This window comes from Leuciscus leuciscus, assembly GCF_965113295.1.
Source record: "Leuciscus leuciscus genome assembly, chromosome: 9".
Taxonomy (NCBI): Eukaryota; Metazoa; Chordata; class Actinopteri; order Cypriniformes; family Leuciscidae; genus Leuciscus; species Leuciscus leuciscus.
The window spans coordinates 10,019,786-10,037,106 of NC_138733.1; the positions used below are offsets into that span (position 1 = coordinate 10,019,786).

The 17,321-nt window shown below is 35.4% G+C and overlaps 2 protein-coding genes across 3 annotated transcripts in view; both read right to left on the bottom strand.

Moving 5' to 3' along the window:
- actn4 (actinin, alpha 4) overlaps positions 1 to 8,638 on the bottom strand; it is a 49,689-nt gene extending 41,051 nt beyond the window's left edge. For both annotated transcript variants that reach the window (XM_082179960.1, XM_082179959.1), the window contains exon 1: positions 8,316 to 8,638. In XM_082179960.1, coding sequence (XP_082036086.1) covers positions 8,316 to 8,450 — 135 coding nt within the window. In that variant the 5' untranslated portion in view covers positions 8,451 to 8,638. The remainder of the gene's footprint in view (positions 1 to 8,315) is intronic.
- A 2,444-nt stretch (positions 8,639 to 11,082) lies between these two features.
- LOC309506266 (calpain-9) overlaps positions 11,083 to 17,321 on the bottom strand; it is a 23,481-nt gene continuing 17,242 nt past the window's right edge. Inside the window, exons 11-20 of the mRNA XM_082180029.1 lie at positions 16,834 to 17,051; positions 14,775 to 14,817; positions 14,583 to 14,657; positions 14,445 to 14,505; positions 14,138 to 14,202; positions 13,227 to 13,295; positions 12,309 to 12,387; positions 11,886 to 12,002; positions 11,590 to 11,648; positions 11,083 to 11,341 (exon numbers count right to left, since the gene is read on the bottom strand). Of these exons, the coding sequence (XP_082036155.1) occupies positions 11,315 to 11,341; positions 11,590 to 11,648; positions 11,886 to 12,002; positions 12,309 to 12,387; positions 13,227 to 13,295; positions 14,138 to 14,202; positions 14,445 to 14,505; positions 14,583 to 14,657; positions 14,775 to 14,817; positions 16,834 to 17,051 (813 nt within the window). The 3' untranslated portion in view covers positions 11,083 to 11,314. The remainder of the gene's footprint in view (positions 11,342 to 11,589; positions 11,649 to 11,885; positions 12,003 to 12,308; positions 12,388 to 13,226; positions 13,296 to 14,137; positions 14,203 to 14,444; positions 14,506 to 14,582; positions 14,658 to 14,774; positions 14,818 to 16,833; positions 17,052 to 17,321) is intronic.

Sequence of the window (17,321 nt, forward strand, 5' to 3'; positions counted from 1 at the left end):
TGAAAATGAAAGCCAATAATATCCATGGATCACAGATGTTTATCACGGATTATCACTCAACTCCCCACGGACTAAGTCACATGTGGAATCCCAAATCAGGAGTGTGTGATTCAGCAGGCTGGTGAAGTTACGATGCCCTGACGTGGTGAACGGCCACAGCGAGTGACAGGGCAGGACTGACTCCCGGTCTCCGACAAGTGAGCACTGGACAATGTGTGCTGGATCAGTTCCTGATGTTTCCACTTCCACAGATCCTCGAGGGACAGCGAGAGCTGAACACCAACTCTAACAACAGCTGTGTACAGCTACTGTACATCACGGACCAGTAACTGCTGGCACAGCCCAGAGGCGACCGGCAAAGACATCATGATTCATTTACATATAACCATCACTAAGATAACCAGGATGTAAAACAGGAAGTAGACTGAACTTTAGTAGTTGTCATGCATCTGAACTAAAGCAGTGTTCCCACACTCTTTGACTAGTAATTGTATTTTACTTTATTTGTGATTACTGAGCAATTTTATAGACCCTTCCAACCCTTAGAATTAATAGTCACCAATGCGACAAGAAGAGTCCTGCAATCTGAGTCTCAATGCTTTGTAAGGAATCAAGCTCCCTGAGGACGAAGACGACGTTGTTTTCCTTGTTATCGAACAACGTTTCACTCTCTATACAAACAGAACGCATTCTATAGAAATTTCCATAACTTTTCCACACCTGGAAACCAATGATTCTTTCCAAGTGATCAATACAAGGAACTAGAATTTCAGCTCACTTCTAATAAAAGGAATTCAAAATGAAATGTTAAAATTCTGATAAAACAAGATCTGTGAAAATGGTTTCTGAGAGAAGAGCTGTTCCTTAAATAAATATGATTAATATCTCAAAATTAAAGCAGAAAAAACTAGTGCCTGTATTTTTGGTGTACTGGGAAACTCTTATTCTGTTTACATTAAATAGCACATCTGTGGTCATAAAATATTTGGGGTCTAAATATATTTAGAATCTGATCTGATTCTAGCATCTTTAAGGCTTCTGATATGATCTAGATATGTTCAAGAGCAAATGCTCGTATTACTGAAAGTATTTCTCCGGCTGGGCGTGACTGAAGTAGGTCAGGTGACGCAACACCTCATGTGACCTCATATTATAACGCCCTTATCTCAGTCCACTCCCACTCAGTGTTTTCACTGGGACACACCTGAACCTGGTCCAAACACCTACTCACAACAATCCCAAACTGGATTACTGCACAGTAACCACAGCGCTTCAGTTTACGCCTCAATTATCCCAGCATGCTCTGACTCACGGTCAAGCTCTTCATTCAGAGAGTTCGTGGTCAGCACTCCATTCTGGGAAATGACACATTCATTATCATAAACTACTTTGTGCCAGATATGAATACCTGCGAATAATGGAATAAAAAAAATAAATTAAAAAAATTAAAAAAAAAAGGGCCATAAAAATGTTTTGTTAACCCTTTAATAAACTACTGTTAAAATGTATAAGTTTAATGATTGCAATTAATTGGACATGCTTTGATTACTAACATTTAAATTAGATAGACCAGCAAAATTTAAACGGAAAAAACGATTAATCCGGAAAAAAATGGAATTTGGTAAAAAAAAAAGATAAATAAATGGATTTCATAAGGCCATGTGTCACAGTGTATCTGTGTAATACGTTTCACCAAACTCTGTTTTCTGGTTTAATGATTATCAAAAAGCATGCCTGATCAACTAAATTAAAAAAACTTCACATTTCATAATTTATTACATTTTTAATGATAATAGTGCCTTATGAAATGTTACTTTTTTTTATTATTATTACTTCTACTTTGAGAAGAACATTCTACTGTATAATCATAATATATTTCTGTCATATATTTAAACCAAACCTTTATTTTGGCGGGTTGTAGTGACGACCTTTGACTCATGGCAACCCAGAGAGGACAAATCCGTTTGACCTTTCAGAAAAATGCCATCGCCAAATGAAATTAATTTGCAAAGTGCAAACTCTTCAGTGCAACTCCTCATATGTAACAGAGTTACAGTGCATGGAAAAACACTTCAGGAACACAACACATGGCCAAGTGGGATTTGATTACGCACTTTTTTTGTTATGAACATGCACATGCAAGTACAAACAATGCCAGTACAAAGTATTATAACAAATAATTAGAGCAGACATTTTCTCAGGCCTAATTTTAACAGGAACTCACACGTATGGTACACGTTTATCACATGATTCTGCGCTGCGCATCTCGTTAGCTGACAACATGGTGTGAAACGCTTATAGAGACGAAAATAAGCGAACCGCCTGTTCAGCGATGCTCTCGAGACCCAACCACAACCGAGAAACAGACACACGAAATATGCATGTGAAGTATCAGTGAGAGAGCGAGTGTTAAACGACAAATACAGATACAACATCTCAAGCCAAAGTCACTGAGTGAAGTGGACACCAGTCACTTCTCAAGACATATCCTTCATGAAGTCTACAGGATTCTCTGATTAATAACTGCTGTAGTTTTGTGTCAGCTTCACTGATGCAACATTTGCATATGCAGTAATAACAAACAAAAAAGTATTTTATTTTTCATGGATACACAGAAAACCCTGATGTAATGTACAATCCTGCTTTCAAAGCCTAGTGAGCTGCTTAATAAATGTAATTATTTTCATGATTTATCACAATTTACTTTTCTTAGATAATTCATGTGGTTCAGATAACATAATATTTAGAGATTCTATTTATTAACTAACTACGTAATTGTATTACATCAAGTTTTTTTATTTCAATGAACTCAAAATTAAGGCAACATTTAAGTTAAACCAACCATATTTTTTCCAGTGCTGGGTACATTTAAAGGCATCTTAAAGTAACTACGCTCTACACAGGCAGCAAATCAAAAGTGCACTTCAAAACGATACAAACAGTTTAATATTAAGCTTACTTACTGCTAAGCTAACAACGCAATAGTGTAATAAGCCTTGAGTACACAAGATGTACAAATTGAGGCTTGCAGGGATGACGTATTTTTGTAGCACGAAGCACAGGGAACCAGGGTGATGCGAACCAAATCCTATCCTGGATTATTTTACCAAGTTTGTTACAATGCAAATTGGGATACAGATAAAAAAAAAAAAAACACAATTAAAAAGCACAATCGATTGGCTCAATCAAACTCAGTGACCGGACAGGACAGCGGCCCTGAGGCAAGGCTATCATGATACCGCACACCAAATATAGAAATATGAAGAGGTGAACTCAACAGAAATCAATCTCTTCCAGCTCTTCTTTGCACGCTGTGGACAGTCACATAGCTATCTAATGCAGGGGGTTTCAAACTGGGGTCCTGGGACCCCTAAAGGGCCTCAAGCGAGTGACGGGGGGGGGGGGGGGGGGGGGGTGGAAAAGTGTAGAGAAAAACTGTAAAAAATAAATAAATAAAAAAGTAAAAAAATAAATAAAGGAATAATAAGATTAAAATAAGTAAATTAGATTAAAATATTTGATGAAAATAAATATTATTAGTTAATTAGTAATCTAATTATATTAAAAACTAATTAAAATATTATTCATATAAATTTAAACAGAATATTTAACAGTTTTTAACAGTACATTACTATAGTGAGTAGAAAGAATATAATAATGTAACTTTACTTAATAGAAACAATTTTTTAATTTTTTTTACTGTATAAATTGAGTGTTTAATGTTTCTAAAGGACAGATGCTTTATAAATGTAAGGGGTCCTAACGCAAGGATGATCATATTGGGGGTCCTTTGCATCTGGAAACCCCTGCACTAACGTATTCCCAATTAAACTCACATTTGAAACTTATTTAAACTGAAATGACTGACAAAAATGTGTGCAATATAATTGCAACTTCTGTTTACACATTAACTCAAACCCAGGATCACATGACCATAAACAATAAAATTACTTCCTTGAAGTGACCATCGATTGGATCCTATAACGTATTACAGTGAGTAAAGTGAAAAATATCAATATAAGATGTTGAATATTTCACGCAAAACTAAAATGTAGCAACACAAATGTTCACTCCAAATACAAATGGACTATTTGACCTAATAATGTGCATGTGTGCAATGTACTTTTACACTTATACTTAACTTAGTTACATGACAATGCCAAACACTAAATCAATTTGAGTCAAGTCTGTTGTAGGAGCACTACAGTTAAAAAAAAAAAAAACTTCGAAACTATTTTCACACAGAAGTTGCTAATAAATTTCACACAGAAGTTGCTAATAAATTTCACACATAATTACCACGAACTAGCACGCAACACGTTGAATTAAATGTGACATTTTGAAGTATAGAAAAACGTCCTTGTAAAACATGCTCCAATAATCAAACTTTGAAAGGTAATTTAGTGTATTTTTTGAATGAGTTGCAACCTTTGAAGAACACTTATGAAAGTTACCCTTTTGAAGAGTGAAAGGTAACCTCATAAGTGACTGTTTCTAGAACAGTTAACAAGCTGCCTGAGAAGTCAACCCTCTATTTAGATAGTAGACAACACGGCAACTGACTAGGGCTTGGAACGGAGCCAAAGTCTTGAACTTCTCAGAATGAATCCCACTGTTTTATAGAGGAACGAGGCCCCTGAACAGTAGCGTAGAGTCTCGGTCCAGTCCATGTACAGAACAGAAACACGATTACACTCGCAGTTGTGATCATTTCACTTCTGTAACACTTAAACATAATGATAGAGAGAGAGAGACCTTTATACAGAGCCAAACTCGCTACCAAATCCACAGCACTCTTCAAACAACAATCTTCCATTCAAGTCCTCATGACTCAAGGGTTTTTATTTGGCCAATGTTATTGGTTCTCTGAAATCCTTCTTCTTTTTCTTTACCCCTATCGGTGCTATAAAGCAATAAGCCACTCGAGGCTATGCATTACAGTGAAGTTATTACATAGAAGAGATCTAAATACAACAGCCTAAAGTCCTTAACTGGGGTACAAATCCCTAAAACACACAGTCTCTAGTGGTTTATTATTTTCATGCCAACGTCAATGTAATGAAAGACAGCGATATTGAAATAGAGTTACATTTATTTATAATAATCAGAAAAAAAAAAAGTCTGTTTACTGTTGGCAAGCAAGATGACAATTTGGTGGCAGTGTAGAATGCGGTTCATTCAATCAGAGTCAAAATCATCTGTTTATAATATACAACAGACATCCATGCTCATCATAAACATCTGGAAGCGTTTGATGGGGTATGGGAGTGGAAAAGGCTACTGGAGATTGTTTAAAAACGATACAAAAGTTATGATGAATTGAAGGAAAGATCCCTGCGATATACACAGCCATGAAACGACTACTGACAACTTCATTAAAAAGCCCGGCTGATATCGTACATTTGAAGATATAGTGATCTTTTCTCTCTAGGCAACTTTTAGGGATGCATCGATATGAACATTTTGGCCGATACCGATAACCGATAATTTTGTATATTTGATAACCGATATATTGGCCGATAAATCTAAATCCAAAAATGTTTATATAATTTTTGGGAGCCAGATTACAAAAACAAAAGTCCCACCATTAAAATCCGATGTCTCAAGCACACAATTATAACGTTCTCATTATCATTTTTTTGTAGCCGATATCACAGACTTGCACTGCACATGTTGCACTGAACTGTATTTTCCTTTTTTGAAGTTATTTCAATCATATTTCAAGCAATTGAAAACCATCATGGTGAACAGTGCGCATCTGAAGTGTCTTAGCTGAAGTAATAAATAATCCATTATTTATCGGCTTTATAATATATCGGCCAAATTTTCTTATCGGCTGATAACGATAACATTAAAAATTAACACATATCGGCCGATAACGATATGGCGGCTGACATATCATGCATCCCCAATTTCAATCATATTTCAAGCAATTCAAAGTCATCATGGTGAACAGTGCGCATCTGAAATGTCTCAGCTGAAGGAAATAATCCATTATTTATCGGCCAAATGTTCCTATCAGGCCGATAACGATAACATTAAAAATGAACATATATCAGCCGATACCGATATATCATGCATCCCTAGTAACGTTTGCAATTTCCCACTAGTAGTAAGTCTGAGACTCCAAAACAACCTGTCTTTGCTGTCCTGTGGGATTTCAGACACCTCTCTTATCAAACACTACTGGATTGTGCTCATCTACATAACAAGAACAAAGCCAGTTCAATCACTGCATCTTATTTGAATTCAAATCTGCCCTAACAGGCTGTTGAGTGGAGACTGAAACACTTCAATGGCCTTTTAGACAATTCGGGTGGAGCGGAGAGAGGCAAGTCTTAGCCGGTCACAGGGCGTTTGGCATTTTGTTGGGGAGTAATTTCACGTCTGTCACGGATAAGGGGATGACTTCGGTATAATTCCACACGCCTTGTTTCGGTCAAGCGGAATAGGCAGCGGTGCATGGAGACCGTAATGAAACTCAGTGTGGGGTTTTATAAAGGATGCATTGGTTTGGTAATCACAAGAGAACTTCGGTCTGTGTGTAATATCCATCCACATAAACATGCAATAGAAATTCCAGAGCCAAGATGTCATTTTACGACCAGTGGGGAATCGAGATTGAAGTGACGTTCACTAAACTTCCAAGTGCAGAAACATGCAGACATCTCATTGAAGTGTGCACTTGTTGCACCAAAAGTTTGGTTGGCATCTGATTGACTAAACAATAACCAGAGTGTGAAACTTGTTTGATTACAGTGATTATTTTCTCAATTCTGCTCAGTGCCATTAGTGGAGGAGAAACTACACACTTATTATAATTAAGCAAATTACGATAATAACCCCATTATATATTTTGCCATTTAAGATTTTAAAACAATATGACATTTTAGACACTGGAAACGGAAGGCCATGTTAAATGACAATGCAAGTTGCATTGCGGGATACAGTCTTCCATGCACATGCACAATAGTAGTAAGTTAGCTGGGTGTTTATGCATATTATGCACACTATATAGGCTACTACAATTTAAAACAGCATGGTAGTATGCAACAAGAAAAGTAATCAATTAGATCAAACCAATCTCCCAACCACAAACCCACTCTATAAAGCTCCACCTTGCAAAAAATGTGTCAACCAACCAGATTTCTCCAAGGCGGAGTGTGTTTATGACTCGAAAAAAGTACTGTCAAAGAGATGTGACACCTATTTCACTGATATTTGACAGGGATTTAATGCCTGATATAAAGCAATAGACACTGGCAATTTGGTGGTTTAAATTCAGCTTATTTGCAGTAGTCAAATTGTACTATACTGTACTTGGACAGCCACTGTTCTCTAGATATCGGCCATTTGAAACAGTTTACTGAAATTTGGCCTCACAAGTGTAACAAAACAAGTAGAAAAGGGGGAGGGGCGCTGAAGAATTCAGTCAAATCTCCTCCTCCACTCGAGTTTCTCAAATAAATGCCCCAGTTATGAGTGCGTTCATACCTCTGGGGTCTGAAGGGCAGTGACTGTGTCTATATATATGTGATATATTTCTGTGTGCGTTTGCTTAAGGGGCTCCGGTGGGTTAATAATTGATTATTTGTCCAATCAAACTTTAACCTTCCTTTCTCAAACTCTCTCTGAAAACCCAATCTGAAATCCTGCCTGTCACACACAAAACGGCAGATCAGCCAAGCCTGCCTTTGCCCCAAAAGACACACACACCCAAAAACGTCATTCAAATTCCTCACTATAATTCACGAGCATAAAACACTATCAATCTGGTTTTACGTGGGAAAAAAGAGAGAACTAAATATATAAACGCGCCTGTTAGGTTAATTTCTTCTTCTTCTTCTATTTAAGCTTATCTTTCCTCTCCAGAACAGCAGATAAAGTCCAGAAACAGCATTTCGGCAGCTATTTTAAGCTCCTGTACTGTGATATCCACCGCTACTGCCATTTTAAATCCGGATGTCTGGCTGTAACTAGGAGTCTAAATGTCGCTTTGAGAAAGAACAGAGTAGGGGGAAAAGCAGCACTAGCGAATGAAACTCGCACTAGTAAAACAGGTTCAGCCGTTACAATGTATCACTCACGCACACACACACACGCGCGCGCGCGCACGACTGAAACATTGTAACACCGTAACATTCGAAACCCGCGAAACATTCTAACATTCGAAGCGAGTTCTAAGCGCATATAAGAGCGGTCTAATGATAATAATGCACATTACGCGTGGCTAAAAAACGTGTTATTCACACAAATATGCTCCTAACACAGGCCCCTGCGGCGGCCCCCGAGCTTTTCCCGTCAGAACCTCTTACCTTCCTCTGCTGTTTCTCCCAGGCCGGGTCCAGTAGTAGGTCCCGATCCCAATCGTTCTCCTGCTCCATGTAGCTCTGCTGTTGACCGCTGGATGAATAATGTGTTTGATTATTAGCAGCGTGATAATCTACCATGTCACAAACCCTAAGGGCAATGTAAAGATTCTTCCTAACCGACCAACGAGAAGGAATGAGACTGCACTAGTCGCTCTCGAAGTCTTTGTTGCTCGGTGTGAAGTATCCGCTGCGTGGACTGACAGGATCCCCGCCGAAAGTGTGTTCCTCCACCCTTCCTTCTGACGAAAAATGGAGTAGGAGAGACGCGCCGCTCCCACTGAGGAGGAGGTAGCCTAGTAGGCCCGAGAAACTCATGAATATTTAAATGACGCGTTTACTTATTCAGAAGATATCCGACCTCAGCTCTACCCACGAACTGGGTGGGCTTCTGCGATTGGAGGATATCGCAGGGGAAAGTATTTTTTAAGAATAGAAAATGTGAATTTGTGCATGTTATATGAAAATATTCACTGAGGAGTTCAAAACTCGAAATCTAATCTAAGGTTTTCTGAAAGGATGAACTGTAGCCTACTGTTTATTTTAAAATAAATAAATTACATGAGTTCTATTTATATATATAATTATATTTAAATATTTTGGATTATCATATTATATTTCGGATTTTCATATAGGCCTACATGAATATAAATATGTATATTATATATAATTTATTTGAGTATTTTAATTGAGTATACTGTTTGGGCCTGTTTGAGGAAATTCAAATATTACTTACATTATATAAATAGATTTTTAAAATGTTATTGATATATCATTTGCTTATTTACATATTTTATATACATATATTAAATGTATATATATATAATCAATTTAATTCATGTATATAAATATGTATGTTATATATTATTTATTTAAGTATTTACTGTAAATTAAAATATTACTTACATTGTAGAAATAGATTTTATATAATGTGTATATAATTATATTGAAATATTTTGGATATTAATTATATATATAATATATATAAAATACATATATATATATATATATATATATATATATATATATATATATATACAAACATACATACATACATATATAATGTGTATGTATATACATTTTATAAATGTATATAAATATGTATATTATATAATATATGCTATTAAAATGTATTGATATATAATTTGCATATACACATACAAACATTTTATACATGTAAATGTATATTATATATATTTAAGTATTTTAATTGAAAATATTACTCACATTCTATAAACATATTTTATATAAAATGTGTATATAATTATATCTATTATTATTTTTTTAATGTAATCAAAAGCAATGGGCTTAGAAAATGTCACTTTAAAGATACTTATTTTTGGCTTGTACACCAGTGGATCCTGTATCTTCTAACTTTACACAAACAGAAAGAGTGAATCTATTATTAATACACTTTCCACGAAACACTCACCAGCCGGTTGTGTTCTTCTTCATTTTAATTCCACTGTATAGTTATAACAACACATATTGTTTTAGGAAAAAAAACACATGAATGTGTATGACTTGAATTTATTGTAGTTAAACTGGTCTGGTTCTCTGACAGCAATAAGCTGCTTAAACCGAACATTAAAATTTCATGGTGTCTGTCAAAGGGGACGTGAAGTGGGTCAACCTCAGACAGACGAGCGCATCGACCATACGCTGTTGTTTACATTGTTTACAATACCCAAATCCTGAATATTAATTATTATGTATCAAACTCATACAAACCCCCAATGATTGATATTGATCTTTATTTAGATAATCTCTTCCATTATCTGTAATATCTGGATACAAATCAGTTGCTTATTTGAATCATTTACTGTTTTGCAATTCAAAGCAGAAGCAGCAGCTTGTCAGAAATCATAGCTGGGATATTTTACAGACCCAAAGCTCATGCAGGATTCCTGAACTGATCCCATCCACACATATTTCATTATCTGGCATATTTCCCAGTCATGTGTGCTCTCAAAAGTGCTCACTGAAATAAATATAAACGGAACATGTGTCCAGAGCAAGAGGAGCATTTAAAGATCACAATTATTCATATGAGTTTCGTTTAAAGTCACCATGAAATCAAAATTGGCAATTTCTATTTTTTATGGAATATTGCAGTTTTATTATAAATGATTTATCTGTGAATAGCATTTTTTTTTTTTATTTAATCAGAATACTAACTTCCCCTCGCTCTCACAGCAACATCTCTTCTCTTCTCTGATGATGTGTTTACTGGCGTGAGGGCGGGGCAACCCGTCACTCACATGAGATCGACCAATAGCAAACCACAACCATCCAATCAAGCCCCGCCCTGCACTTGTTCTTGTTCGAGAAGCCGCTTCACTCGGATATACGTCACTATAGAGAAGAAAAAAACTATCGGGACTTCCGTTTAATGCCGACTTCAAAGCAACGAGATCTGATTAATATGTCAGAATATATATTGTTTATTTTTTGGATAATTATTTTATAACATATTTATACTAATAATTTATTTATTTATTATTATTCCAATTTATTTCAGAAGCACATGATACAACAATGTTGATCAATCAAACAATCAAACATTAAAATATGACAAACACTAATTATAAAATTATTAATATTATTATTAAATGTAATAACTTATTAAATAATATAACTACATTATTATTAACAAATAATAATAAAATAATAACGTTAAAAAAAAAGATTTTTATTATAGCCTATTACTACAAAAAAAAATGATTACGCACATTTTTGTAGAATTGTTTTTATTAAGCAAATAAAGCATGAAGTGGCATCTGTCCACTAGAAGCAGTAAAATCAGGTTAATATTTGCAGGTTCTGTGCAGTGATATATACAGTAGTTTTGCCTCATGTCCGCTGTATTGTCCAGTCCTGGAACGATCCATTTATCAGGAACAGTTGAAGCAGATGTACGTTGTTTTCCAGCAGCTGGTCTGGAATCAGTTGTACATGGTCATGTGCAGAAACTACAAATCAAGAGGAAGAGCGAAAGAAACGAACACAGAAATATTCAGTTGGCGCACAGTAAATAAATCACATTTTTCACAAGACAAGAAATTCACGTCTGACTCACGTAATAACTGTCAGTCATGTTGAGGAAAGACGGTTAGGAAGAATTAGGAAGCTTGGATCTGACAGGTGGCAGATCAGAGAGGATGAAATATTGAATGTGTGTGTGAGATGCTCAACGCTCTCATGCGTTTCATGTTTTTACCTGTCTGCAGTTCACCGAAATCATTCCCATTCCCGTCATATCAAAGGACTGAAACTTGCCTGAAGACAAACACACACACACACATACAACAGTGACACTTTTAAGTGTGGCTTAATACTTAATACTACATGCAAACTTCTTTTTCTTAAAATGTTATGCATGAAAAATATACTATTTTTATTTTATATACATGATTTGATGTTGTTTCTTATGCAATGCCAAGCGTGTTCGAACAACATTTGGACCACTTTGCAATAACTGTTCCAGTCATTTGACTTTGATTGGTGTGTTCTTACGCATCATGCTGTCCAGTTTCAGGAGCAGGAAGAGGAATCCCGGGAAGCTGACGGTCATGTCTGGCTCTGTGTAGCGCAGGCCGATGAGCTGCAGTATGAACTCATCCACCTGTATGCCTAGACCAGAGCAGACGAGCACAGATCAGCCTGATGATCAGCCCACACACTCCTCCTTCAACATTCCTCTCACAGATGAATGAACAGGTTTCTCTTCTGAAAGCTGGGTGTGTTAAAGCCTGACGTGTGGGAAACCATTTCACTAATAGTGTATGAGTAACAGAATGTGTGTGTATGTGTTCATTCTCTATAAATGAACTGTTGCGTCAATGATTGCATTTGCATGTATAGGGTGTGTGTGTGTGTGTGTGTGCCTGCTCATACTTGCATTAATGTGCGTGTGAGTAAGTGTGTGTCATATTTCACCTGCTGCTGACAGAGAGGCGGAGATTTCTTGGTAATCCAGCGATTGGTTCTTGTTTTTGTCAAATGTCATAAAAATACCCTACAAACACACACACAGAAGGGTGAATAATCACGTAATCCAGTCTTTATTTGATCTAAAATGCAGTAATGAATATTAATCAATTCCAAAGCGCAACAGTCGGGTTCCGGAAGTAAAAACTCCATTCATTTTCTCCATAAGGAAATTGATTTTGAATGATAACTTATAAAGCTTTAAAGACAGCCCTACTGTGAGCAACGAGGTTGTTAATCGATGGTATTCGCTTTAAAAAGTTGTTAAATAATCGTGGAATTTGTGGTGAAAAACTACATTACCCATGATGATGGACAGACAAGTCCACCAATCAGAGAGTCGAAAGATCAGGTTAGCTCCGCCCACTCCACCCAAGATTTTATAGTTCTCCATCACTTTTAATTTGATTATCCTGTTTGCAATGCTTGGGATTGTAGTTATTTGCCTCACTTATGCTGTTAAGTTTATGTTCTTTGTACCTTGTGTCCGATTTTCAAATACTTTTTGCTTCAAATCAAAGTTTGTAGTGTTGTGAGTCACCTTTACAGCTAATTGGCCTGGTTCATGGTTTATTACGCTTTAATGAAGATTTTTTTTTAAATCTCTATGGGAGAAATGTATAGAAAAAAATAATTCCGGAACCAACGGCGCTAAAAAAGTGAGCGGGCACTAATGCACTCTATAGTTCATCCAAAATGAGGGTACATTTTAAAAGAATTGTCCGTTTTTTTTTTTTTTTTTTTTTTTTTTTTTTTTTTAAATGTTCTTACGATGATATCATTTGTCATGTGACATGAAAACACACCTTCACCTCACCGTAATCAAACACTCCCTACGCATTCATTAAAACAGGTAAATGTCCTCACCGTCCACTTCTGGAGTTTTTCCCACAATGCCTGGAACTCTGTCAAATCAAGTCGACCCATTCCTTGGCTCTGATTGGTGCAGTTAAGGTGACATTCCGATCTCCACCCAATCTTATGCATTCTTTTGAATTGCACCATAAAATACCTCACACACCCAAATGTGCCCGAGGCGACTGAGATAAGACCCGCGCTATGCTGAGAATGGACTACTAGCATATATATATATACTGCAAACTATTCTTAGAAATAGAATGTGAAGCAAACTGTTGCATGACACACTATCGGTCAAAAGTTTGGAATATTTCAGATTTAAAAAATATTTTAGACTGCATTTATTTGATCAAAATATAGTAAAACAGTGGAATATTACTCTTCAGCCGGAACCAGACTCTCGTACGGCTGTCGACGGAAGCCAGTGGTTATAGTTTATAAAGTTATGCATATTTCTCTTACAAAAACGCATCGCTTCGCTTCTGAAGGCCTTTATTAACCCCCTGGAGCCAAAAGTGGATACACTTTTTTGGGCTTCAAAATCCAAGGTACCATTCACTCCCATTATAAAGCTTGGAAGAGCCAGGATATTTTTTAATATAACTCAGATTGTGTTTGGCTGAAAGAAGAAAAGTCATAAACACCTGGGATGGCGTATATTACCCCATAAATTATGGGGTAATTTGAATTTTTGGGTGAACTATCCCTTTAAGTTAAAGCACTCTACAATTATTAACTGGAAATAAATAACTAAAACTGAAATTAAAAGAACAATTAAACCGAAATTGTAAAAATAATGATAAAATGACAAAAGAACATGATGAAATGATTACAAATTAAACAAAAATTATCATGATAACTAAAAATATATTTTAAAAAAAGGAATAAAGTAAAACAAGTGCACGTGATATACAGGATACATCCATGAGCACCACAAAACTCTTGCATTGCTCCAAACTCAGTTTCTTCTCACTACCTGCGAAAACTGTCCGGACAGAAAACAAGAAACAACATCAACAAACGCACTTCCTCACTGGTTAACGCATCACTTCCCGTATGGTTTTCGGCTCCGCTTGCAGAACGAATGTAAAGAATTGCATTATAACGGCACTGGAGAGGAACAGTAAGCATGACTTCTCCTGCTAAGAGTGTTTTGCATTGACATGCAAATGTAGAAATAAAGAAGTAAATGGATGAAAAGCACCATTTGAATAAACATTTTCTCACCTCCCTTTGCGATGGCTTCAGTCAGCAGGTTATGCAGATCCAGCGGCTTACAGTACGAACCCTACAGACCACGCATATCAACATACTGTACATATGACATTACATATGACAATACATGCACAAACTGACCGGTTTTACCTTGACACAGTGTTTCAGGAAGAGAGCTTTGGCTTCGGTTATAGACGGCAGGCCTGCGAGACGTGGAGACAGCGGCTGCACACACACACATACACACGAATGTAAATAATTAAAAATGAGCAATTAAATGAACCCAGTGATCATAAATGATCAAAGCAGTGACTCTAGACACAGTAAATGTCTCCGTTTTACCGGTGTAGGTGAGGTTGCATCTATTCCAGGTCTCACAGCAGCTCTGCAAACACACACACACACACACACACACACACACACACACACACACACACACACACACACACACACACACACACACACACACATATTTAGGCAATGCTGTAAATTAAAACACTGTATATACATTTTTTTTCGAAGTTGTAAATAAAACCAAGATTATTATTATTGGAGTATGTTGAACACAATTTTTTTTTTTTGTTTTTTTTTTTTTTTTTTTGTGTACGTTAAAACAAAGACTTTAAATTCATATTACATCAAAAAACAAGCGTTTCTCCCGTGGGAAATGAAAATATACAGAATTGAGCATTGAGTATAGAATATAAAAGAGTATAGAGCGATAGCATTCATCATTGTTTTTGTGCTCTAACAAATAAATAAGTTTACTTCTAGTTAATTTTATTAAGTAAAGTTGAAGTATATTATAAGTGTACTTTATGTAGTAAGGAAACTAATATCAATGTACTTGTGAGTATACTTGTACTGTTTCAATACTTAGGACTAAATTGGCCCACTTTTTAATGTATAAATGTATACTTGTAAGTGTACTATAAGAATAACAGTAGTAAACTTTGAGCTTTGAAAGTTTTTTATATGTACTGCAACTATACTACAGTAAAGTTATAGGTATACGGATAGTTTACAAGTCAAATAGCAATTTTTGAGTTAATGAAAGTACACTTTGAAGTATACTCTCAGTAAACTACTAGTTTAGTTGTTTTATACTGCAAGTATACTTGACATTTTTCTTTAAGTGAACAACATCATATTTTTTCACTTTAAGTATACTACTTACTATTTAGGTATTCATTTTTTATACTTGAAATATACCTTTAACTGTACTTTAACTCTTTCCATTTTAAAAACATTTTATTCTAGCTTCATGCATCCTTTTTATCAACACTTGAAAGTTTTTACTTCAGTGCAATTTTAAGTATATTTCTGAGAAGTACATAAAAAGCAGACTGAAAGTACACTTGTTTTAGTTTAAAAGAAGTAATAGCAGACTAAAATAAAAAGAATAAACTTCTTTTTCGTAAGGATAACTAAAACTTTTAATCAATCTATTCAAAATAATTTTTGTTCAAAATTTCAATTTGGCAGAATTTTTTTTATTAAATAATACAATTAAATATTAAACAAAAAACTTACACTTAACTCAAACAGAAATTATAAATGCTGCCTTGGCAAATAACTAAAGTAAAATAAGTGGAAGTACTAAAATTACTCAAACTAAAATACATTAGAGATTAAAAACTAATAAACAGTAAAAAGCACATTGCAAAATGACTAAAACAAACTAAAATTAAAATAAAGTAAAAATATAAAATAAAATCTACTTTAAAATATAAATATATATATACAGTATATATATATATATATATATATATATATATATATACTGTATATATATATTTATATTTTAAAGTAGATTTTATTTTATATTTTTACTTTATTTTAATTTTATATATAATATATATATATATATATATATATATATATATATATATATATATATATAAAATAGTATATACAAATACTAAATTACACTGCAGCTCAGATCGTTTGCTCTTCACAAATATTTTAGTTGATATTGAATTGGATTACTTTTATGATGGATGGATACACTTTTTTGATCTTCAAAATCCAAGGTATCATTCACTCCCATTATAAAGCTTAGAAGAGCCAAGATATTTTTTAATATAACTCTTTTGTGTTAACTCTTTTACATTATGTTTGGCTGAAAGAAAAAAAAGTCATAAACACCTGGGATGGCTTGAGGGTGAGTAAATTATGGGGTAATTTTCATTTTTGGGTGAACTTTGCAGTTTGCACTGCAGCTCAGATCATTTGCTATTCACAAATATTTTAGTTGATATTGAGATTGTAATTGCAGCAAATCTAAGGCAGTATTTGCTCAGTATAAACAGCCAGAGACTCTGCGTTGAACCCCACTGCTGTGAACTGAGATAGAAGAGATCAGGTTTGTGACTCTCTCATATGGATGAGCCTCACTCACTTGATGGCGTTTCCTTTCTCGGTCAGGACTCTCAGGAGGAATTCTCCCGTCTGATTGGTCTCTGCGGCGCTGGGAATGATGATGTAATGACCGGGTGCCAGGCGACCGCGCAACACAAGCTCCCGCCGTGGGACGTAACCAAGATCTTTAACGGTGCTGAGCACCGGACTGAGCACAGACATGTCCTGGGAGGAGAGGAAATCACGCTCGGATCGGGCCTGATCACACACACACACACACACACACACACACACACACACACACACACACACACACACACACACACACACACACACGCAGGAGAGTTCAGAGAGACACTGATACACGCAAATCAGCTCAGAATGATCTCAGAAACTGTAGATTAATTAACTTATAATATTATAATATATTCACTACTGAAAAAAAGTTTGGAATAACTATGATTATTTAATGTTTTTAAAGTCTCTTTTGCACAGCAAAGCTTAATTGATCTGATCAATAAAAACAGT